Source organism: Alexandromys fortis, unplaced genomic scaffold (genome assembly GCF_014885135.2).
Source record: "Alexandromys fortis isolate MF-2015 unplaced genomic scaffold, M_Fortis_MF-2015_v1.1 scaffold_103, whole genome shotgun sequence".
Lineage (NCBI taxonomy): Eukaryota > Metazoa > Chordata > Mammalia > Rodentia > Cricetidae > Alexandromys > Alexandromys fortis.
Window position 1 is genome coordinate 347,977 of NW_026067978.1, and position 22,745 is coordinate 370,721.

At 46.5% G+C, this 22,745-nt stretch overlaps 1 protein-coding gene across 1 annotated transcript; it reads left to right on the forward strand.

Annotated features, from left to right (window-relative positions):
- The first annotated feature begins 17,866 nt into the window (after positions 1-17,866).
- Nhp2 (NHP2 ribonucleoprotein) lies at positions 17,867-22,085 on the forward strand. Its single transcript, XM_050157611.1, has 4 exons — positions 17,867-18,104; positions 18,361-18,430; positions 20,789-20,894; positions 21,730-22,085. The coding sequence occupies exons 1-4, from the start codon at positions 17,945-17,947 to the stop codon at positions 21,853-21,855; spliced, it is 462 nt and encodes a 153-aa protein (XP_050013568.1). The 5' UTR covers positions 17,867-17,944; the 3' UTR covers positions 21,856-22,085.
- The last annotated feature ends 660 nt before the right edge of the window (positions 22,086-22,745 follow it).

The following is a 22,745-nucleotide window of genomic DNA, read 5'->3' on the forward strand; positions in this document are numbered from 1 at the left end:
TTTTTTTTTTTTTTTTTTTTTTTTTTTTTTTTTGGCTGTCCTGGAACTCCCTCTGTAGACCAGGCTGACCTTGAACTCACAAAGACCCACCTGCCTCTGCCTCCAGAGTGCTGGGATTAAAGGTGAAAAAGTGTTGTCATGCCCATGCCCAGGTTTTTTTTTGTTTGTTTGGTTTTGGTTTTTTTTTTTTTTTTTTTGTACCTCCCAGACACCAGATTGTGCTTAATTTCCTGGGCTAGTGACTGTCTAATCAAGCTGAAAAGATTAACCATCACTGACTTGCTAGGAGCCTCTCTCACACAGCCATTTTCCCTATCACCACCCTACTCCTCCCCCAACAACAATGAAGACCAGGGTTATGGTCACAAAAGATGATGAAAACTGGGTAGTAGGTCTCAAAAAGAAAAAAAAAGAAAGAAAGAACGAAAGAAAAGAAAAAAAATTATGAGAAAAGCCACTCAAACAAAGATGACAATCAGCAAATGGGGCTCAAAGTCAAATCATTTAAGGGTATGGGACCTGAAGCTGAGTTGGTAGAAGACTAGAGTACACATCCCCAGCACCCAGAAGAAAATGCTACTTTAATCCCAGCACTGGGGAGGCAGAGACAGATGGATCTCTGTGAGTTCGAGGTCAGCCTGGGTCACATGGTGAGAAAGACAACGAAGACTGACATCTTTGTCTGACTTCCATGTGCAAGCTCTGCCTTGTCTCAAAAAAACAAAAAAAAAAGTCAAGCAGTGATGGCACACACTTTTAATCCAACCTAGCACTTGGAGGCAGAGACAGGCAGATCTCTGTGAGTTCGAGACCAGCCTGATCTACAAGAACTAGTTCCAGAACAGGCTCCAAAGCCACAGAGAATCCTTGTCTGGGGGGCAGGGGGGGAAGACAGGAAAAGGAAAGAGAAAGAGTATTAGGGCTGGAGAAGTGGTTCAGCTGTTAAGAGCTCTTATAGAGGGGGCTGGAGAGATGGCTCAGCAGTTAAGAACACCGACTGTTCTTCCAGAGGTCCTGAGTTCAATTCCCAGCAACCACATGGTGGCTCACAACCATCTGTAATGAGATCTGGTGCCCTCTTCTGGGGTGCAGGTATGCACACAGGCAGAACACTGTATACATAATAAATAAATAAATCTAAAAAAAAAAAAAAAAGCTCTTATAGAGGATTGGTTTCAATTCCCAGCCATCTGTAACTCCAATTCCAGGGGATCTGATGCTTTCTTCTGATCTCCCTGGGCACATATCAACATATGTGGTGCACATACATATCTGCAGGCTAAACACCCACACACAAACAGTCGGACTTGACAATCCTTATCTGTGTCCCTAGAGCAGTGTTAGTGGAGGCAGAGCCCAGAGCTCACTGGCCAGCCAGACTAGCCAATCAGTGAACTGGTGAACACTGTGTTCAGTGAGAGGCCTAGTCTCAAAAGATAAGGCAGAACAGGGGCTGAGAATACAGTTCAGTTGATTTGCCTTCCAAGTACAAGGCCCTGTGTTGGATCCCAGAGCCACCAAAACCAAACAAACAGGAAGAAAGATAAGGAAGGAGGAGTGCACTGGAGGAAGCCGCCCAGTCCTGCCCTGTAGCCTCCACAGGCAACACTGTATGGGCAGGTACACAGAGCTGGGGGCATACACTTAACCTACGTGGATTCACTGAGCACAGTTCAGGAATACTTCCGATGACGTGAATCCTGAGGACATCTTTGGGGAAATACTTCACAGCCCATAACATGGGCCCAGCAATTATTGGCACCTCAAAAGAATATTTTGCAGGACAGGAGAGATCGCTCAGCGGTTAAGAGCACCTGCTGCTTTTCCAGAGGGCTCTGTTGGTTCCCCATGCCCACTTCATGCAGCTCATAACAATCTTTAATACCAGTTCCATGGGATCCTAAGCCTCTGACCTCTGAGGGCACTTGAGCTCACTTGTACATACCCCTGTACAGACACACGGCAAGGCAGAACTCTGTGAGTTCAAGGCCAGCCTGGTCTACAGGGTAAGTTCCAGGACAGGCTCCAAAGCTACACAGAGAAACCCTGCCTTGAAAAAAAAACAAAAACAAAAAAAAGAAAATTTACTTTTTTCAGCTATATGATTTTATCTATATGTGACTGTTTTGTCTGCATGTTTGTGTGTGTCAGAAGGTGTCAGATCTCAAACAGATGGTTGTGAGCCACCATGTAGGTGACAGGAAGCAAACTTGTGTCCTCTGGAAGTACAACTGCCCTTAACCACTGAATCGTCTCCTTAGCTCCCAACAGAAATTAATATATATATTTTTTCAGCCAGTCACATTTTATACAACAGAATAGAACACTGAAGTAATGCAACTAAAATTTTAAACAGACTAGGTATTCTGGTTTTTTTTTTTCTTTTTTGTTGTTGGTTTTGGTTTTGGTTTTTCCAGACAGGGTTTCTCTATGTAACAGCCCTGGCTGTTCTGGAATTCACTGTGTAGACTGGACGCACAGAGATTCGTCTGCTTCTGCCTCCCAAATGCTGGGATTAAAGGCGTGCCCCACCACTGCCTGACCAGACTAGGTATTCTGAATATTTTGATCTAATTAGATCTCATATTAGGATAAATTATTCTCTTTATTTTTTGGTTTTATTTATTATTATTTTCTGTCTGTTTTTTAAGGCAGGGTTTTTGTGTGTGTGACAGCTCTGGCTATCCTGGAACTTGTTTGTAGACCAGGTTGGCATAAAACTCACAGAGATTCACCTGCCTCTGCCTCCCGAGTGCATGTGTCACATTTTTTCCTTTTTCTTCTTCTTTTTAAGATTTATTTATTATAGCTGGAAGAATTTATTTTGAATACAGTGTTCTGCCTGCGTATATGCCTACTTGCCAGAAGAGTAGGCAGATATCATTATAGACGGTTGTGAGTCACCACGTGGTTGCTGGGAATTGAACTGAGGACCTTTGGAAGAGCAGATTGTGCTCTGAACTGCTGAGCCAGCTCTCCAACCTTTTCTTCTTAAGATGGGGTTTCAGCCAGGCAGTGGTGGCACATGCCTTTAATCCCAGCACCAGGAGGCAGAGATGGACAGATCTCTGTGAGTTCGAGACCAGCCTGGCCTACAGAGTGAGTTCCAGGACAGGCTCCAAAGATGCAAAGAAACCCTGTCTCGAAAAACAAAACACAACACAACAAAAAAACTTGCTTGACGTGAAGCCGAGGATGACTCTGAATTCTAATCCTACCACTGCCATTTCTAGAATTACAGGATCATGAATTATGCCACTTCACTTGGTCTCTGATGAAAGCATCCCGAGCTTCAAATGAAGCAATGGCTTAGAAGAAACAAGAAAGGGAGGGCCTCGGCACAGAATGTCATTGTGTTGTCTGCAGGGAGCTTTCTGCTGGACACAGGGCAACAGGCTCCCTGGAAGGGAATCCCACAACTACTCCCATTCTTGTTGGTTTCTTGAGAAAAGGCATTCTTTTTATGATGAAAAAAATTATTTTACTGGGGGTAGAGGAAACAAACAATGTATCTCTGGCTGGCCTGGAACTTGTTATGTAGACCAGGCTAGTCTCAAATGTATAGAGATCTGCTTACCTTTGCCTCCCTGGTTAGGGGATGAAAGGCTTGTGCCACCACACCCTGGCTCTAGGTTTATTTTTAGGGCTCTAGAGAGATGGCTCATCAGTTAAAAGCACTTGCTGCCCTTACAGAGCACCTGGGTTTGGTTCCCAGCACCTATATGGCAGCTTTCAACATCTTTAATTCTAATTCCAAGGGATCTGGTCCCTTCTCTGTCCTCTGTGAGCACCAGGCACGCGTGTAACACACAGGCATACACGCAGGCAAAACAGTCATATACAGGAAATAATCATTTGTCTTGTTTTTTGGGACAGAGTCCCACTGTGTAATCCTGGCTGGTCTGAGGCTGGCCTAAAACATACTATGTAGACCAGACTGGCCTCCAACTTACAGAAATCCACCTGCCTCTGCATCCTAACTACTGAGATGAAAAACATGAGCTGCCATTTCCAGCAAAACTGATGAATCTTTTTTTTAAAATGTGTGTTCTGGCATACAGACTTGCAGAATGCTGTATACATAATAAATAAATAAATCTTAAAAAAAAAAAAAAAAGTGTGTGCACACAAGTGAAATGCTAGTGGAGACCAGAAGAGGGCAGCAGATCCCTTAGAACTCGGGTTACAGTCAGTTGTCAGCCACCTAACAGGCAGTCTGTACTCCTAATAACTGAACCATCTTTCCAGCCCAGACGATCCAGTTAATCCAGTCAGGGACCAGGGACTCTGTTGCCTCAACAGCCCCTAGAAGGCCCCTGGCTTTGAGGATTCATACTGCTCAGCAATATGTGTATATAATGTGTACAATCTCCAGTCTAGAGCTGGGTATGTAGCTCAGTATGGCAATACTCTGCACAAAGACTCTGGCTGACTGGTTTCCTAGCTCATCCTGACTTGAAGTGACAATAAGGGAGAGAGACAGCTAAGCCCTCCAATCACTGATGGTCCTACTGGCCAGCATCCCCTCCCTTTCCCATGAGTTGTGTTGCCTTCCACCAAGTGGAACTTGCTATGCTCTAGATGAACACATTGACAGTGAGAATGGCCTCCTTTCTTGCCTAAGCTGACCATCCCATCTGGCTTACGAGGCCAAACATGTCTGACCCAGCGACATCGCAAAGTCACTCGCCACCCCAGCTTTGCTCGGTTCCCTTTGTTTCGCGGAACTCACTAGTGCTAAACGGCTTTTCTGTACCATAAAGCATTCTGCTTTAGATTTTACCCACCTACTTTCTTCTTCTATTGAGGGTCACACTGCGGCTCCAAAAAAGATATGCTAAAGACATTGGGCTGGGGGCTAGAGAGATGGCTCAGAGGTTAAGAGCACTGACTGCTCTTTCAGAGGTTCTGAGTTCAATTCCCAGCAACCACATGATGGCTTACAATCATCTGTAATGGGGTCTGGTGCCCTATTCTGGCCTGCAGTCATACACAGACAGAATATTGTATACATAATAAATAAATTAAAAAAAAGATATCAGGCATTAGTGATGCATGCCTTTAATCCCAGAACTCAAAAGACTGAGACAGGAGGATCTCTGTGAGTTTAAGGTTAGCCTGGTCTATAAAGTGAATTTCAGGACAGCCAGAGCGGTTACACAGAGAAACTCTGTCTTTAAAAAAAAAAAATCCCAGCACTCCGGAGGCAGAGGCAGGCGGATCTCTGTGAGTTCAAGGCCAGCCTGGTCTACAAAGGGAGTTCCAGGACAGGCTCCAAAGCTACAGAGAAACCCTGTCTCGAAAAAAAAAAAAAAAATCAATCAATCAATCAATAAAAAGAGCAGAGGTTTAAAATCATCCTCAACTAGATGTCATATTTGGGACCAGCTGTGACCATAGAAGAGACTGTTTGCATCTTAATGCTTCCTCCCATTATTGGACCATGGAGCAGGAGACCCAGAGTATCACAATGGGCTGTAATAAAGGGAAATGACTCAGTGGGTAAATGCTTACTACGCAAGCAGTAAGGCCTACATTCAGATCTCTAATGCAACAGGGGTATGGTGGCCAAGGCAGGCAGATCTCTGTGAGTTCCAAAGTCAGCTTGGGCTAAATAGCAAGTTATAGATCAGCCAGGGTTTCAGAGGGAGACCCTGTCTCCAAAACAAAACAAGAACAAAACAGATCTACATAAAAGCCAGACATAACTGCACGTGCTTACAAGTTGGGCAGAGGAAGGATAATCTTGGGGGCATGTTAGCCGTGCCCTGAAACCATGGGACGGAGAGCAGTGAAGGACACCTACGTTGACTGCTGGCCTCCACATGTGTGTGCTGTGCTCACTTGTATATGCACATGTATACACACCACAAGGTGAATAAACAAACAAAGATCCTAAAGGAAACCTGCCAGTCTGCCAGCCTCCAAGGCACGTCCCCGAGCACCTGTCTTATCCAGAGAGTGATGCATTTGGGGTAACACAGCAGAAAACAAGCAAGTGGGTAAGGCAAAGTCTCCCACAGGAGGAGAGGCCCAGGAAGTCGTCTAAAGAAGCTGTCGAAGCCATGGTAGATAAGAAGGGGTTCAGGGAAAGGGAACTGCTGGAGGAAGGCTCCAGGCTGAGAAGACAGACCATTGGGAGGACCAAGCTGATCCCAGGGGCGGGGGACACAGAGCTGGACCGCAGGGAAACAGGGGCTTCATGCCCTGACAAGGGGTTCAGACAGAACACAAACCAGGAGATGGTACACAAAGCTAGAGCAATAGTCATCACGAGGGGTTAGTTGGCAGAACTCTGCATATGCCAGGGATCCCAACTCTACACCCAACTGCAAGGTGTACAGTTGGACTGGGGCAGGGGCTACCCAGTGGAGGGACTGACTGGGCCAGGCTAGTCAGGGAAGAAGGGTGGGAGAGAAGGGGGCCGGAAGAAGGGAGAGAACATCAACCATGATACCCCAGGTGACGTCCCCCTGGATTCCTTGCCATCCTAGTGGCATGGTTTTCTTCTCCTTTATCTGCTACCAGCTACTGAAGAGTAGAGAAAATTCAGTTATGGGTTGGAGAGATGGTTCAGAGCACATATTGTTCTTCCAGAGGACCCAAGGTCTGTTCCCAACACGTGAGAGGCTCCCAACCACCTGGAACTCCAGCTCCAGATCTGACTTCTTCTGGTCTCTGGAGGCACCTGCACTCACTCACACATACACATAAAAAGAATAAAATTGTATGCAAGGAGGGGGGGCAGTAAGGAGATTGATGACATGAATAAGGTATGGTTAAGGGGAGGATTTTATTGTAGATATGAGAGGGAGAAAGAGAGAACGGCCAGAAGCATCTGGAAGAGTCCAGAGCAGAGAGAGAAAGTAGATGGAATACTGGAATACGGTCAGCAGACTGGATCTGGCTGGGACTATCTGTGAGAGAAGAGCAGTGTCTAGAGAGAGCAGAGTCAGAAAAGTGCGGTTATAAGGAAGCTGGGTAAGGTCCAGTCCTTAGGAGACTGCTTTCGGGACCAAGATGAAGCCAGATATAAGTGTATGGGACACCTAGCTAACATTTGTGTGGGTGTGTAAGTACTTGCGCACAGGTCTGCATGCATGTGTGCTCGCAGAGGTCTGCATGAGTTTGTGTGTGTATGGATGTGTGTACATGCAGGTCTTCATGCATTTGTGTGTGTATGGGTGTGTGTACGCGCAGGTCTGCATGCATTTGTGTGTGTGTGTGTATGGGCATGAGTACACGCAGGTCTGCATGCGTGTGTGTGTGTGTGTGTGTGTGTGTGTGTGTGTGTGTGTGTGTAGGAGCAGGCTTTGAAATGTATAAGGAGTACTTGTGATACTGAGGGAGCCTGGAAGCCTGCACCTTTCGATAAGTCAAAGGAGAGCCATATATATGACCCTGCTGCCAGAGGGAAGGGAAAGGACTCCTTTTGGCAAAGGGGAACCAGTTTCACAAGTTCCAGAGGAATGCTGGCTTTAATCTAACTGCCAGAAATCCTCCCATAGTCCAGGTTGAGCTCATTTCTTGATATTGATTGGACTGCTTTGTGGAGTTTGGGAAGTTGAAGTTTCTTTAGGACCTGACAAAACTAAATCTTTTTTTTAAAAAAAAGAAAGAGATATTCCATTTCAAAAAGAAAGCTCAACTCTCTCTTTGACAAAACTCTGCAAAGGAACAAAGAGGAGGTCAAATCGTAAAGTGGGCAGCCTCCTTGGCCATCGTCCCTCAGCTGCTCCAGAGCAAACGCCTTTCTCTCCGCTCATACCCCCCCAATGCCGCCCCCCCTCCGCGCACCCCGAGAGGAGCGGGCCCCTGGGCTCTCACCGGGCAGGGGAGGGCTCTGGAAGCCATAGAACCCATAGACACCAGTTCCGCACTTCCGCCAAGTACAGAAACCGGAAGAGGCGGGGATAGGACAACCCACTGGCTGGGCTCTCCCTTCTCCCAGCGCAGCAGAGGGAAAAACAAAGCTAGTTTGCCACTGCACAGCGAACCTGGGAGCCTGAACTCCCAGTTTCAACAAGTGGCTGGGAGGGGTTGCAAGGGAGAAAGGAAAGGTATGGAATTCGGGTCAGGGGAGACACAGCCTACAGTCAACACAAGGAAACTGCCGGAATGACCTCCTGTTTCCACAACCTTCTAGGGAACTAGTTAGACTGCTCCACCAGGGAGGCTGGGCCTGGCTTGCTGTGCAAGATGAAGCACTATCAACAGCCTGGGATGGCAAGATGGAACTATCTCTGGCAAAGACTTCTCATTCAGAGCCACTTGTGCCATGGCTTTGTTATGCCCAAATCCGTGGGTCCTCACAAAAGCCAACAAAGGTGACCGAGTCCCATATGTAAAAGCAAAGAGCTTTTATTTTAATCAAGTGTGCAAACCCAGTCTCTCCGCATGGCAAACGTATTGGACTATCCAGAGAGCCCCGAGCTCAATTAAAATTGGGTTTTTATAGTAGTAAAGGGGGGGGGCCTCTGAGATCCAGGACCCCTGATTGGCTGACATTTGTCTAGGGGTGTTCTGGTAAAGTGCTGGCAGGTGTTTCTACCTACAGTGCTTGGAATGCCAGGCACTTCCTTTGAATGGTCTGCTCTTGGGCGGGGGTCGGGTAATCTGGGCCTGTCTCAGGGTAAACTATTGAGACTCCAGATCCATTTAAATTTATCGATGGCCAGAGTCCCAGGTGATAATGGTTGGAGGAAGGAAAGAACTTCCTTTCTGCCCAGACTAGATTATCATGGCTGGCCCTCCCAGCTTGAAAACTACGTTTTTGTTTTCTTTTGAGACCGGGCCTCACCACAGCTCAGGCTGGCATCTACCTCCTCATGTAGCCAGGGATGACACTGAACTTCTGAAGTTCAGCTCCCCATGCCTCCTCCTCCTCCCGAGTTCTCGGATGACAGGAGTGAGTCATCATATCCAGTATTTTTTTCTTCTGGGACCTGAACCCAGGATTTTGTCCATGCAGGCAAACAGCCAACCAACCCAGCTCAATCCCGTTTCTCTCTGGCTTTTTGTTTGTTTAGATTTACTTAATTGTTTAGATTTTGGTGGCTCAAAAGATAAAGCCTGGGGGGCTGGATAGATGACTCAGCAGTTAAGAGCATTGACTGCTCTTGAAGGAGTACCCAGGTGTGTTCCCCAGCATCCACATGTTGGTTCACAGCCATTAATAATTCCAGTTCCAAAGGATCCAGTGCCAAACACACAGTGCCCTCAGTGGGCACATGTACGCACCAGGCTTTATCTTTTTTTTTAAAAAATATTTATTTATTTATTATGTATACAATGTTCTGTCTGTGTATATGTCTGCAGGCCAGAAGAGGGCACCAGACCTCATTACAGATGGTTGTGAGCCACCATGTGGTTGCTGGGAATTGAACTCAGGACCTTTGGAAGAGCAGGCAATGCTCTTAACCACTGAGCCATCTCTCCAGCCCCCCAGGCTTTATCTTTTGAGCCACCAACCAGCTCCTGAATCATCATCAGTTTTGAAAGTTCAGCCTTAGCTCTTATTTTATTTTTTGTTCTTGTTTTTTGAGATAGGGTTTCTATACGTAACAGCCCCGACTGCCTTGGAACTAGCTCTTGAAGACCAAGCTGGTCTCGAACTCACAGAGATTCAACTATCTCTGCCTCCTGAGTGCTGGAATTAAAGGCTACCATTGCCTGACTTAGGTCTTATTTTAATATGTTTATCTACACTTTGCCTTAGGGCTTTTTCCCTTTCTTTCTGTATATCTTACTTTACTGCTGTCTCTGTGTTTGGCTGACTGGCAGCTGCCTGGCTTCTGGCCTGGGCATAATGTTCCCATCTTTCTCCTTGTTCTCTTCTCTCCTATTTATTCTCTCTGCCTGCCAGCCCCACCTATCCTTTCTCCTGCCTAGCTATTGACTGTTCAGTTTTTTTATTAGATCAATCAGGTGCCTTAGGTAGGCAAGGTGAAACAGCGACACATCTTTACTTTTTTTTTTTTTTTTTTTTTTTCGTTTTTCAAGACAGGGTTTCTCTGTAGCTTTGGAGCCTGTCCTGGAGCTAGCTCTTGTAGACCAGGCTGGCCTCAAACTCACAGAGATCCACCTGCCTCTGCCTTCCGAGTGCTGGGATTAAAGGCGTGCGCCACCACCTGGCTCATCTTTTCATAATTAAACACACATCCTTCCATCATTAAACAAATGTAACACAGGCTTACACAGTTAAAGTGATGTTCTGCAGCATAAACAAATGTAGCACATCTTTGCCTAGTTAAAATAATATTCCACAACACATGATACACAGAAATACATGCAGGCAAAATATTCATTCATACACAGAAAACTAATATTTTTAAAAAATAGATTTTGGGGCTGGAGAGATGGCTCAGTGGTTAAGGGCACTGACTGCTCTTCCAGAGGTCCTGAGTTCAATTCCCGGCAACCACATGGTGGCTCACAACCATCTGTAATGAGATCTTGCGCCCTCCTCTGGCATGTGGGCATACATGGAGGCAGAATGTTGTATACATAATAAATAAATAAATCTAAAAAAAATAGATTTTGTTTTGTTTTGTTTTTTGAGACAGGGTTTCTCTGTAGCTTTGGAGCCTGTCCTGGAATTTGCTCTGTAGACCAGGCTGACCTCAAACTCACAGAGATCCACCTGTCTCTGCCTCCCTAATGCTGGAATTAAAGGCATGCCACCACACCTGGTCAAAAATATATTCTTTTTTTATTTTTTATTTTTCAAAAATATATTCTTAAAATCTGCTATCTACTATAGAGGTTTTTTTTTTGTTTTTTTTTTTTTTTTTAAAACAGAGTTTCTCTGTATAGCTCTGGCTGTCCTGGAACTCACCCAGTAGACCAGGCTGGCCTCAGAAGTTGAGAACTGCCTGCCTCCGCCTTCTGAGTGCTGGGATTAAAGGCAAGCATGTGCCATCACACCAAGCTCAGCATCAAGAGTCTTAATCATCAGTCATCTCTCCAGCCCCTCTCTTTTTTCTGAGAGGTTTTCTCTGTGTAATCCTGACTTTCCTAAAACTCACAAAATTAGTCTGCCTCTGCTCCCCAGCGCTAGTAAAGGCACGCTCCACCACATCTGGCCTCAGCTCAAGTTTGTAAACAAAATTTTTTAAATGTTTCAAAAATAAAAAAAATGTATGTATGTGAATTTGTGTGTATGTATGTGTCTGTGTGTCCACGTCTCTGTGTGTATGCATGTGTATGTGAGTATATGTCTTAATCTTCATGTGTGTTACAGTGTTGGATATTGAACCCATGACCTCACCCTAGACAAGCATTCTGCAAGCAGACCACACTCCTATTTAAAGGATAATACTTCCTGATGGGAGGTGGTGGCGCACACCTTTAATCCCAGCACTCCGGAGGCAAAGGCAGGCGGATCTCTGTGAATTTGAGGAGGGCAGCGAGGAGGGTCTACAGAGCGAGTTCCAGGCTCCAAAACTACACAGAGAAACCCCGTCTCCAAAAAAAAAAAAAAAATTCTCAACACAAAAATTATATGAACTTGGGCTAGAGAGATGGCTCAGCAGTTAAGAGCATTGCCTGCTCTTCCAAAGGTCCCGAGTTCAATTCCCAGTAACCATGTTGTGGCTCACAGCCATCTGTAATGAGGTCTGGTGCCCTCTTCTGGCCAGCAGACATACATGCAGACAGAATATTGTATATATAATAAATATTTAAAAAAATATTGGTCACTTCTTTAATCCCAGCACTTGGGAGACAGAAGTAGGTGGATCTTAGTCAGTTTGAGGCCAGCCTGGTCTACAAAGCGAGTTCTAGGACAGCCAGGACTGTTACACAGAGAAACCCTGTCTTGAAAAACAAAACAAGCAAAGAAAAATTATATTAACTTCAAGTACTGTTGTTCATAAAGGGTTTTTTTTGTTCATAAAGTTTTAAATTCTGTCAACAACTTTCTAGCAATCATTGAAACTTGTTCTATTACTCAGTGTATTATGTACTAACCTACACAATACCCTTGATTTTGCTCTTTATTCTACAATGCCTAAAATACTTACCTTGTGTGTTCTTTTTAAAACATTATCTTTCTGTGAAGGGCTGCATTTGAGTGCCATGGTGCACATGTGGAAGTCAGAGAACAATTCAGGGGAGTCCTGGGTGTCGAACTCTGGTCCTCAGACTTGGCAGCAAGCACCTTTACCTACTGAGCCACATTACTGCCTCTTTTTTTGTTGTATTTTTTATTAAATGTTTTCTTATATATTTACTTATTTATGTGCATGTATGTGTGTCCACAGAGGTCAGAAGAGGGTACTGCATGGATCTCCTGGGACTGGTGTCAATTGCGTTGGGTGGGTCACTCAGTCTAGGGGTTTGTAACCCACCCTGCAATCAGTTATTCCAGAGTCTCGGAGGGGCGCTACCTGGAAGGGAATGAGCTAAGACAGGAAAAGGAGGCCAAGCAGATTTGTCAAAGCCTCCGTTTATTAGGGTCATGGTTGCTGTTTATATAGGCCCTGAGTGAGGACTTTGGGGGGCAGGGAAACTGGATTCTTGCTGCGTGTTCCAGGTCACGTGGTTCAGGTTCATCACATAGGCCAAGAGGTTACATTCCGACAGGTAGGCCAAGAAGTCACAAGTTGCCACACCTGGTTCCCTGGATAGCTGGAGTGTGAGGCGTGTTCTGCTAACAGATTAACATTTAATTGGGTGTGGGGCGTTCTGTCAATAGAACATAATTATGGGTGTGGGGTTCCCTGCAGACTCCCCAGGGTGATGGTTCCTGTAATGATTTTTTTAGGGGGGAAATGGCTCGTGACAGACTGGAACTACAAATGGTTGTGATCACCATGTGGGTGCTGGATCAAACCTGGGTCCTTTGGAAGAGCAACCAGTGCTCAGAACCACTGTGAACACTCTCCAGTCCCCAAAATAAATCTTTAAAATCTTTAAAAAAAAAATCAGCAGTGGGGTGCTAGAAAGATGGCTCAGAGGTTATAGCACTGGCTGCTCTTCCAGAGGACCTGGGTTCAACTCCCAGCACCCACATGGTGACTCACAATTATCTGTAATGAGATCTGTTGCCCTCTTCTGGTCTGCAGATAGAGCACTGTATACATAAAAAATAAATTAAAAAAATCAGCAATGATAAAATAAAAATGTTAAGTCATGTATTGTAATAGAAGCTATTTAAACCTTATTAACCATATACTTATGGAATTTAAATTTAGTATTTTTAGACTAAAGTAGGCCTCGGGTAACTAACGCCACACAGAAAACAAAACCCAGCCACAGCTCATGGTAATTTCAGGGCTTTCCAGAAGGTGGCTGATAAGCAAGGGAGTGGATTAGGATAGACATGCTTGCCAGAACACCCCTCCACACACACCTCCCCATGCCCCGTGTAAAGACAGAAGGCTGGGGACCATCAGACCTTGGGCAGTGAAGGGGCCATCTTTCTCCCCTATCACAATGTCTGGGACTTTGACTCCTGGGCAGACTTTAACATCAGAGATAGAGGCGACTCCCAGATGGCAACTCCTTACACTGTCTCCTTAAACTAGGCCACCCTTGGATTCAGTTCGGGCTGTCAAGTAGTAAGCACTTATTGTCTAAACACTTGATTTCCTCCACCTTTTTTGTTTGTTTGTTTGTTTGTTTTGTTTTGTTTTTTGAGACAAGGTTTCTCTGTAGTTTTGGTGCCTGTCCTGGAACTAGCTCTTTTTTTTTTTTTTTTTGGAACTAGCTCTTGTAGACCAGGCTGGTCTCGAACTCACAGAGATCCGCCTCTGCCTCCCAAGTGCTGGGATTAAAGGCATGTGCCACCACCGCCCAGCTTTCTCCAACATTTATTAATCACTTACTGAATACCTACTTAGCACTCCCTACAATCTGTAAAAGGAGGGATTAGGGATTATTACAGTCTTTTTGTTTAATATTTATTTATTATGTATACAATGTTCTGTCTGTGTGTATGCCTGCAGGCCAGAAGAGGGCACCAGACCTCATTACAGATGGTTGTGAGCCACCATGTGGTTACTGGGAATTGAACTCAGGACCTTTGGAAGGTCTTTACTAGATGACCCAGCACTCCTTCCTCTAATGGCCTTACCCGGCTCTGTTTTCCTTTGCAATTCAAAGAATGTACTCAACAGTCTGGTTTATTCAGTTCCTATTGCTACTGTCCTCAAGTAGCTACTTAGTGGCTAGAAATTATTATGCCCGACGAAAGCCAACAAAGGAGACCCAGTCCCATACGTAAAAGCAAAGAGCTTTTATTTTAATCAAGTTTGCAATCTTGGTTTCTCTGCATGTCCAACATATTGAAATATCCAGAATGCCCCGAGCTCAATTAGAATTGGGGTTTTAATAGTAGTAAAGGTGGGGGTGAGGGGTCTCTGAGGTCCAGGACTGACATTTGTCTAGGGGTGTCCAGGTGAAGTGCTGGCAGGTGTTTCTATCTACAGTGTTTGGAATGCCAGGCATTTCTTTTGAAATATTTATTTATTTATTATGTATACAACATTCTGTCTGTATGTATGTCTGCAGGCCAGAAGAGGGCACCAGACGTCATTACAGATGGTTGTGAGCCACCATGTGGTTGCCGGGAATTGAACTCAGGACCTTTGGAAGAGCAGGCAATGCTCTTAACCACTGAGCCATCTCACCAGCCCCTCAGGCATTTCTTTTGAATGTCTGCTTTTGGGTGGGGGTTGGGTAATCTGGGCCTGCCAGGCTTTGTCTCAGGGTAAACTATTGAGACTCCAGACTCCATTTAAATTTATCGATGGCCAGAGTCCCAGGTGATAATGGTTGGAAGGAAAGAACTTCCTTTGGATGACCTGCCCAGACTTAGCTTTCATGGCTGGGCCCCACAGAAATCATACCCCATTATCTCACAGGTCTCAAGTCTTAAACCAGGGATGGCACGGACGGGTGCTCTGCTGCTCCTCACAAGGCTCAGATCTAAATGCTGGCCTGAATTTGGACACCTGGCACTTGGGAGCCTCCTTCAAACTCACCTTCCTGTAGGCCAGAATTAGTGCCTCAGGGTCACAGGCTGAGGTCTCTCTTTCCTGATGCTGAGGGTTGCTCCCAGCTTCTCATTAACTGGGCTTTGCACCCAGCACACGTCACCTTCCAGCATTATCTTTTTGATTTTCAGGTTTGTTTTTAATATTTAACAATTTTGGAATGGGGTTTCTCTTTGTAACAGTTCCAGGTGTCCTGGAACTTGCCTTGTGGACCAAGCTGACTTTGAACTCACAGAGATTCACCTGCCTCTGCCTCCCAAGTGCAGGATTAAAGGCGTGCACCACCACCACCCAGCTGTTTAACAATTGTTTTGACTGATTTATTTTATGTGTGTGTGTTGCCTGAATGCATGTCTGTGCGGCACATGCATGCCTGGGGCCCTTGTAGGTTAGAAGCCTTTGGATTCCCTAAAACTGGAGTCATGGGTGTTTGTGAGCCACATGTTGGTACTGGGAACTGAACCTGGGTCCTCTACAATAGCAGTAAGTGTTCTTAACCACTGAGCCATCTCTCTAGGCTCCATTTTTTTTTGCTTTATTTATTACATAGTGTGTGTGTGTGTGTGTGCACATATATGTGCACATCCATAGCACACATAGGTCAGAGACAGGAAGGTCAGTTTTTACTTCCACTATGTGGGTCCCAGGGACCAAACTCAAGTTGTGAGGCTTGGAAGCAAGTGCATTTATCTGCTGAGCCAACTCACCAGTCCATTTTTTGTTAGTTTGTTTTAGTTTTTCGAGACAGGGCTTCTTTGTGTTTCTGTCCTGGAACTCACTCTGTAGACCATGCTGGCATTGAACTCACAAAGATCTGCCTGCTTTGGCCTCCTGAGTTCTGGGATTAAAGGTGTAGGTCACCACTGCCTGGCTACCTTTTTTTTTTTTTTTTTTTTTTTTAACAGAGTCTCACTATGTTGGCCAGGTGCCCCCAAATTCCAGGACTCATGCCACTCCTCCACCTTAGTCTCCTATATAGCTGAGAACTATGGGTAAAGCTATTGAGGGCGGCTTGTCTCCCTCTTTATCTTAACACCCAGTGAAACAGAAGAGAATCAGCTTTCTCTGAAAACTGGACAAGGACTAAGCACAGCTAACACGATGTCAAAATTCATTAAAAATGCATGTGGTGGCACACACCTTTAAACCCTTTGGGAGGCAGAGGCAGGCAGATCTCTGTGAGTTTGAGCCCAGTCTGGCCTACAAAGTGAGTCCCAGGATAGTCAGGACAGTTACGGAGAAATCCTAACTCAAAATAATGATAATAATAATAATAATAATAGCATACTGTTGTAGGGGAGGGGGCCCATTTGTTCTTCCCTGCTGCTCAGCTAGTTTAGCCCCGAAATATCACACAGAAACTGTATTAATTAAAATACTGTTTGGCCCATTAACTCTAACTTTTTATTGGCTAACTCTTACATCTCAGTTTAACCCATTTCTATTAATCTATATATTGCCATGTGGCAGTGGCTTACCAGGAAAGATTCAGCATGTCTCCATGGAGTTCCTTCCACTCTGCTTTCTTCCTCCCAGAATTCAGTTTTGTCTTCTCCACCTACCTAAGTTTTGACCTATCCAGGCCAAGGCAGTTTCTTTATTCATTAACCAATGAAAGCAACACAGAGACAGAAGGACCTCTACACCAGTGTACACCTTTCATCTCAATACTCAGGTGGATCTATGTGAGTTATAATCTACATTATAATCAACACAGTGAGTTTCAGGATGGCCAGGGCTACTTACTGAGACCTTGGCTCAAAAAAACAAAACAAAACAAACAGCCGGGCGGTTGCCTTTAATCCCAGCACTCGGGAGGCAGAGGCAGGCGGATCTCTGTGAATTCGAGGCCAGTCTGATCTAGAAGAGCTAGTTCCAGGACAGGAACCCAAAAAAAGCTACGGAGAAATCCTGTCTCGAAAAATCCAAAAACAACCAAAAAAAGAAAACAAAGAAACAAACACAAAAAAAAAATCACACAAAGAAAAAAATTCACCACTAGTAGTTAGTACTAAGTTCTTTATATTCATAAACACTCCTGACATTCGTTTTCTTCTAAAGAAACCAACATTCTGGGCACGGGGCAGTTTGACTTCCTCATTAGCAGCTGTTAGAATCTCCTTGCTGCAAAAGGACGGTCAGTCTAACAGCCAACTGGACTACTTTTAGGTCTGCTAGCTCAGTTGACACTTTCCATATGCCTTGAGAAAAAGATTTAATCACTTCGACTGATTGCCATGGCTCCTGAAGGCGCAGCCTCAGGCAAGACCTTTAAAATAGTTTGTAGCAGAAGTATTACAATCAGATGCCTGGACAAATGAATCGATATCACAACTTTTGTCTTATTTTTGAGGCAGGACCTTACCATGTTGCCCTAGCAGGGTCTCACTGTATTGTCCTGGCTAGCTTCGAACTCACCATGTAAGACCAGGCTGACCTAGAACTTAAGAGAGATCTACCTGCCCAGGGCTGGGATCAAAGGCGTGCGGCTCAAAGTTTGAGCAATAGGATCCAAGAAAGGGGAAAAGAAAACATGAAAAAAAATCTTTACCTGATCGAGGACTTAGCTAGGCAGCAGCATCGGGAGCCACACTAGTACTGCCCCGAGCCTCTCCCCTTCCTTTTCAATGCCCCCGCCTCTTTCCCTTTGGGCCCCGCCTCTCTGCTCCAGGCCCCGCCCCTTGTCACCTGGCGCTCCACTCCTAAACTCCGCCTCCCCAGGTTTCCGCTGGCGAAATCCAAACCCGGCACCTAGGTAGCCTTGTGACCCCGCCCCTACAGCCAAGACCCCACCCCCGCAGGTCTATTTAGCGATTGGTCGGGGCAGAGTACCTCGTTTCCCAATTGGTCACGGGGTAGGGCAGCTTCGTGACCCGGAAGTGATCTCGGAGGCGGCGGCCGCGTGGTTCGTCTGTACGGCGGATTGGGTTGCCGCGGCTGCTAAGATGACCAAAATAAAGGCCGTCCCCGAGGATTCTGAGGCGCAGGCGGAGGGCGGCAGCGAGGAGCGCACGTACGAGGAGCTGCTGGTCAACCTGAACCCCATCGCGCAGCCGCTGGCTTCCCGCCGCCTGACGCGCAAGCTCTACAAATGCATCAAGAAGGGTGAGGTGGGGGGCCGGGCGGTGGTGGCACGCGCCTTTAATCCCCGCGCTCGGGAGACTGGCGGATCTCTGTGAGTTCTAGGTCAGCCCGGTCTACAGAGCTAGTTCCAGAACTGCCAGGGCTGTACAGAGAAACCCTGTCTCGAAAAAAACAAAAAAGGGTGAGGTGGCCGGGTGTGTGGCGAACGCGGCCCGGACGAGTGGGGCGGGTAGATTCTCGGGCTGGACGAAGTTGCCGCTCACGCTTCTCTTTGCAGCCGTGAAGCAGAAGCAGATTCGGCGCGGAGTGAAGGAGGTTCAGAAATTTGTCAACAAGGGCGAGAAAGGGTAAGAGCTAGTCTTTCGCTGCTTTAAAAAGTTTTGTGTGTTACTTGTTGCAGCGCAGGGCATTGAACCTAGGGCCTGTGCGTGCTAGACAATTACTCTGCCGTTGAGGTTACGTTTTCAGTTGATTAAGAAGGAATTCCGCTTACCTCGGTGCTCTGTAAAGGTGAAGTTGACTCCGACCAGTCAAGGCTGTCAACTGCCTTCAGTGCGGACACCCACATCAACTTGCAGGAACTCCCCAATGAATGACAGGGAAGAAAACAAGCCCAGCCCACTGGGGATTGGCAGTACGTTTCCAGACTTCAGTCAACATGATGTGGGGAGACATTTTCCAAAGCAGGCCAGAGGAGGATAAAGGCTAGCTTCGGCTACATAGCAGGTCTTAGGCCAGCATGGGCTATGAAAGTGCCCAAAAAAAAAAACAAAGCAGAGAGGTAGAATGATAGCCGGGAGTGGTGGCACACGCCTTTAATCCTAGCACTTGGGAAGCAGAGGCAGGCGGTTCTGAGTTCCAGGCCAGCCAGGACTGTGTATAAAGACCCTGCCTCAACAAAGGAGAGGATGAATGAACGTTAGTTTGAGGGGTGGGATCCTGAGAGCAGGCCCTCAGGCAGGGCAGAGATTAGTAGTTAAGCGCCTCATGAGGGCCTTTACATTTTTTTTTTTTACTTATTTTGTGTGTGACTTATTTTGCCTAAATGGATATGTTTGTGCGGCACTGGTGTCCTTGGAGACCAGAGGAAGGCAAGTGGCAGATCCCCTGGGACTGGAGTTACAGATGGTAATGTATCACCATGTGTGTGCTGGGAATTGAACCTGGGCCCTCCAGAAGAGCAGCCAGCATTTCTCTAGACCTCGTGGGGCTTTTAAAGCCATAGTAGATTTGGTTTTTGTTCTGAGAACGAAGTGAAAGCTGGAAAGTGATACTGAGGGAAGAATTTGGAGAAGCAAGTCAGACTTAGGAAGCTGGTGTCCACGCCCAAGCCAGGTGATGGGCGAGAGTGAAGGTTGGATATGAGAGGACGGTCTCGAGTGACAAGTCTGTGCCTTCTAGGTGCACAGTTTGGGGTGTAGTCTGTGACTGCAGACAGTGAAGGGAAACCAGGCTTGTGTGAAAACGTTTTTATTTATTTTTATTTTATGTATGAGTACGCTGCATGTTCACCTGCAGGCCAAAAGAGGGCACCAGATCCTTTAGTTGTGAGCCACCTTGTGGGTGCAGGGAATTGCACTCAGGATCTCTGGGAGAGCAGCCAGTGCTCTTAACCCCTGCACCATTTCTCCAGCTTTTCAGTATTTCAAATGGTTCCTTTATCACATATGTGTGTGTGAATGTGTCTGCATACGTGTGGACTCTGGTGCATATACGGATGTCAGAGGACAACTTGTGAGAGTTGATCTTCTCCTTCCACCATTTGGGCTCCAGGGATTGAACTCAGGTGCTCAGAGCTGGCAGCGAGTGCCTTTATCCACGGAGGCCTCCTGACACGACATGGAAAAATGCCCTGGACATGGTCTGCTTAGCTCTCCTACTGGCAGGTGGTTGTGTGTTTGCTGGGTAAAGGCCTGCTGCCTCCAGGTGGCACCTGGCACCGTGATTATGGGTCAGGGCAGGCAAGGAGAGGGCAGTGAGGACCAGCCCTATGCCAGAGGGGATGGAGTATGGACACAGAGTGCTGCACCAGAGGCTCTTGATGTGCCACCCACCTTAGAGAACTAACACTCTTCCTTCGGGTGGAGATTGAGGAGTTCGGGATCTGTACACTGATAGCCCACAGCCTTAATTGAGGACTCGGGCAAACTTTCTCTTGGAACAGACCCTGTCTGTTGTTCAAATCTTTGGAATGGCCACTGCCAATCTCTGCAGCTTTGTTCTCTGGCACCTCCTAGTATGTATTGTATTGTGCAAAACATGACAACCCTTGTTCTTGGCATCCAGCCTTTCAGTACCACTCTGATGCCATTGGCCTTACTCTGTCCCTGCCCCTGTCGTTCTGGGAGCCTCCTCGTGGCACTCTGGTCTCTATTCAAGAGTCGTCTCCTAACTGGAACATCACTATCGAGAGTTGAGTTCCTGTTCCTTGGCATCCCTCCCATACCTCATCTGTCCCAGCATATTTGGTGGCATTTATCTGCTGTCAAGTAGAGATCATGTCCCCCAAAGGAAATGCATTTGCCAAACACGACTTTACACCCCGTTCTGAAGTTGGAGGCTGGCATTGACTGTGGGCTCCTTGGAGGCAGGGCATCTTATTCATTTCTGTGCTCACAGCCCAGCTGTAGGTATTGCTTACAACTGTACAACAGAAAGGGAAGGAGAAAGCAAAGGAGAAATGATGGTGGTTTCTCTCGTTGCAGAATCATGGTTCTGGCAGGAGACACGTTGCCAATTGAAGTATACTGCCATCTTCCAGTTATGTGCGAGGACCAGAACTTGCCCTATGTCTATATCCCCTCTAAGACGGTGAGGAGCTTACACCTACTTTGCCCCACCCCCAACTTAGTCCTAGGCAGGCTAGATGAGGAAGTAACTCCAGTGTTAGAATTCACAGGTCTGGGTGGCTTGTCTCCTTATGTCACCCGGGCTGGCCCTAGTCTTTGCGGCTCAAGCAATCCTGCCATACTAAGACTAAAGTGCATGGCACATGGCTGGCAGATTTCCTTCCTGTAAGAGGGGAATCTTCAGTATGCTGAGAATGGAAACAGACTGCATTGGAATGTGCCTTGTAAAGTCTTTAAGATGTGGCACCCATGATTGTACTGTTAAGTAGGTTTGTGATCAGAGCACTAGGACCTATAGCTGCCCTAGTGCATGCACAGCTAGGACCATGTCTGGAGCACAGGGATGGGAGGGTTGCAGGGACTTACAGAACAGAGGCACTGCCCTGCCTATAGAGATACCCTCCTAGGCCATGTGGGAACATTCAGTATAGGCTTGGGGGACCGTGGCTTAAAAGCTTAATTTGAGTTGAAATGATGGCAACTAATCTGAAATGTTCTTTCTTTTTTTTTTTTTTTTTTTTTTTTTTTTTTTTTTTTTTTGGTTTTTCGAGACAGGGTTTCTCTGTGGTTTTGGAGCCTGTCCTGGAACTAGCTCTTGTAGACCAGGCTGGTCTCGAACTCAGAGATCCACCTGCCTCTGCCTACCAAGTGCTGGGATTAAAGGCGTACGCCACCACTGCCCGGCTTGAAATATTCTTAAATGTAATGTGTGCCGATAGGACATGGCTGTGGGTCAGGTTCGGCTAATGGGTCACTGTGGCCCCTGTCCCCAACAGTTTTTCTCCTTTTTTATATAGGACTTGGGAGCAGCAACAGGCTCCAAGCGCCCCACCTGTGTGATCATGGTGAAGCCCCATGAGGACTATAAGGAGATCTATGACAAGTGCCTGGAGGAGGTGCAGGCCCTGCCAGCGCCTCTGTGAGAGACTTGCGCTGCAGCCTATTCCAGGAGCTGGCGGGCTGGCTGCAGGCGGCTGCCCACTCTTAACAGCATCTCCCCGATTTCCTGACGTGTGAATTCTCCCCAGGCAGCTCCAGCAGCTGTTCTTGGAGGTAGAGCCAACATCGCTCCATCAGTGCCATCTCCTGTTGAGCTCAGATGAAGACAGCTCCAAGAGTGTGGGGTTGAAGTAAATGCTGAGGCGAAAACGTGGCGAGTGTGTGGGTGTTTCTTAAGCTCCAGCTGCTGAGGGAGCCAGGAAGTTGGTAGGAGGAACAGAAGCGACTTTCAGTGAAGAGTCCCAAGAGTGTACCTTGCAAGTGCTCAGAGCTGCCCCCAGTCCCACTCCAGGACAGGTGCGGCCTTAGAGATGAGCCTTCACCTCACACAAGCCTGTGGTTCCTTTGGCAGGGATGCTTCCGACAGCCTTACATAGTGGATAGAATTAGTTTGCCCTCCCACATGGCAAGTTTTAAATAGGAAATGAAGCTAAATACACAACCCTAGGTCCTGGAGGCCTGGAGAGATGGCTCAGCATTTGAGAGCACTGACGGCTCTATCAGAGACTTTGAGTTCAGTTTCCAACACCCACATGGTGGTTCACACTTGTTTATAATTCCAGTCCCAGAAAACTGAAGTTTTCGTCTGGCCTCTTAAGGGCACCAGACACATGGTACACAGACATACATGCAGGCAAAACACCCATACATAAGTTAAAAACCCCAGGTTCTCTGTTAAGACTTTGAAGCATTTTAACTTCAAGTTCTTGCCTATAAAAAGCCCCACACAAGATTAGGACGCAACAACCTAGTTCAAACGCCCTGGAATAATCCGGTGAATTTGGGCTCAGGTTCCAAGCTGGTTGGGACTACA

Bases quoted from the DNA above. Each gene is read 5' to 3' on its own strand.
- Nhp2 (XM_050157611.1), top strand. From the start codon at position 17,945: ATGACCAAAATAAAGGCCGTCCCCGAGGATTCTGAGGCGCAGGCGGAG. The intron at 18,105-18,360 runs GTGAGGTGGGGG...TTCTCTTTGCAG, and splicing joins CTACAAATGCATCAAGAAGG to CCGTGAAGCAGAAGCAGATT. The intron at 20,895-21,729 runs GTGAGGAGCTTA...TTTTTTATATAG, and splicing joins TCTATATCCCCTCTAAGACG to GACTTGGGAGCAGCAACAGG.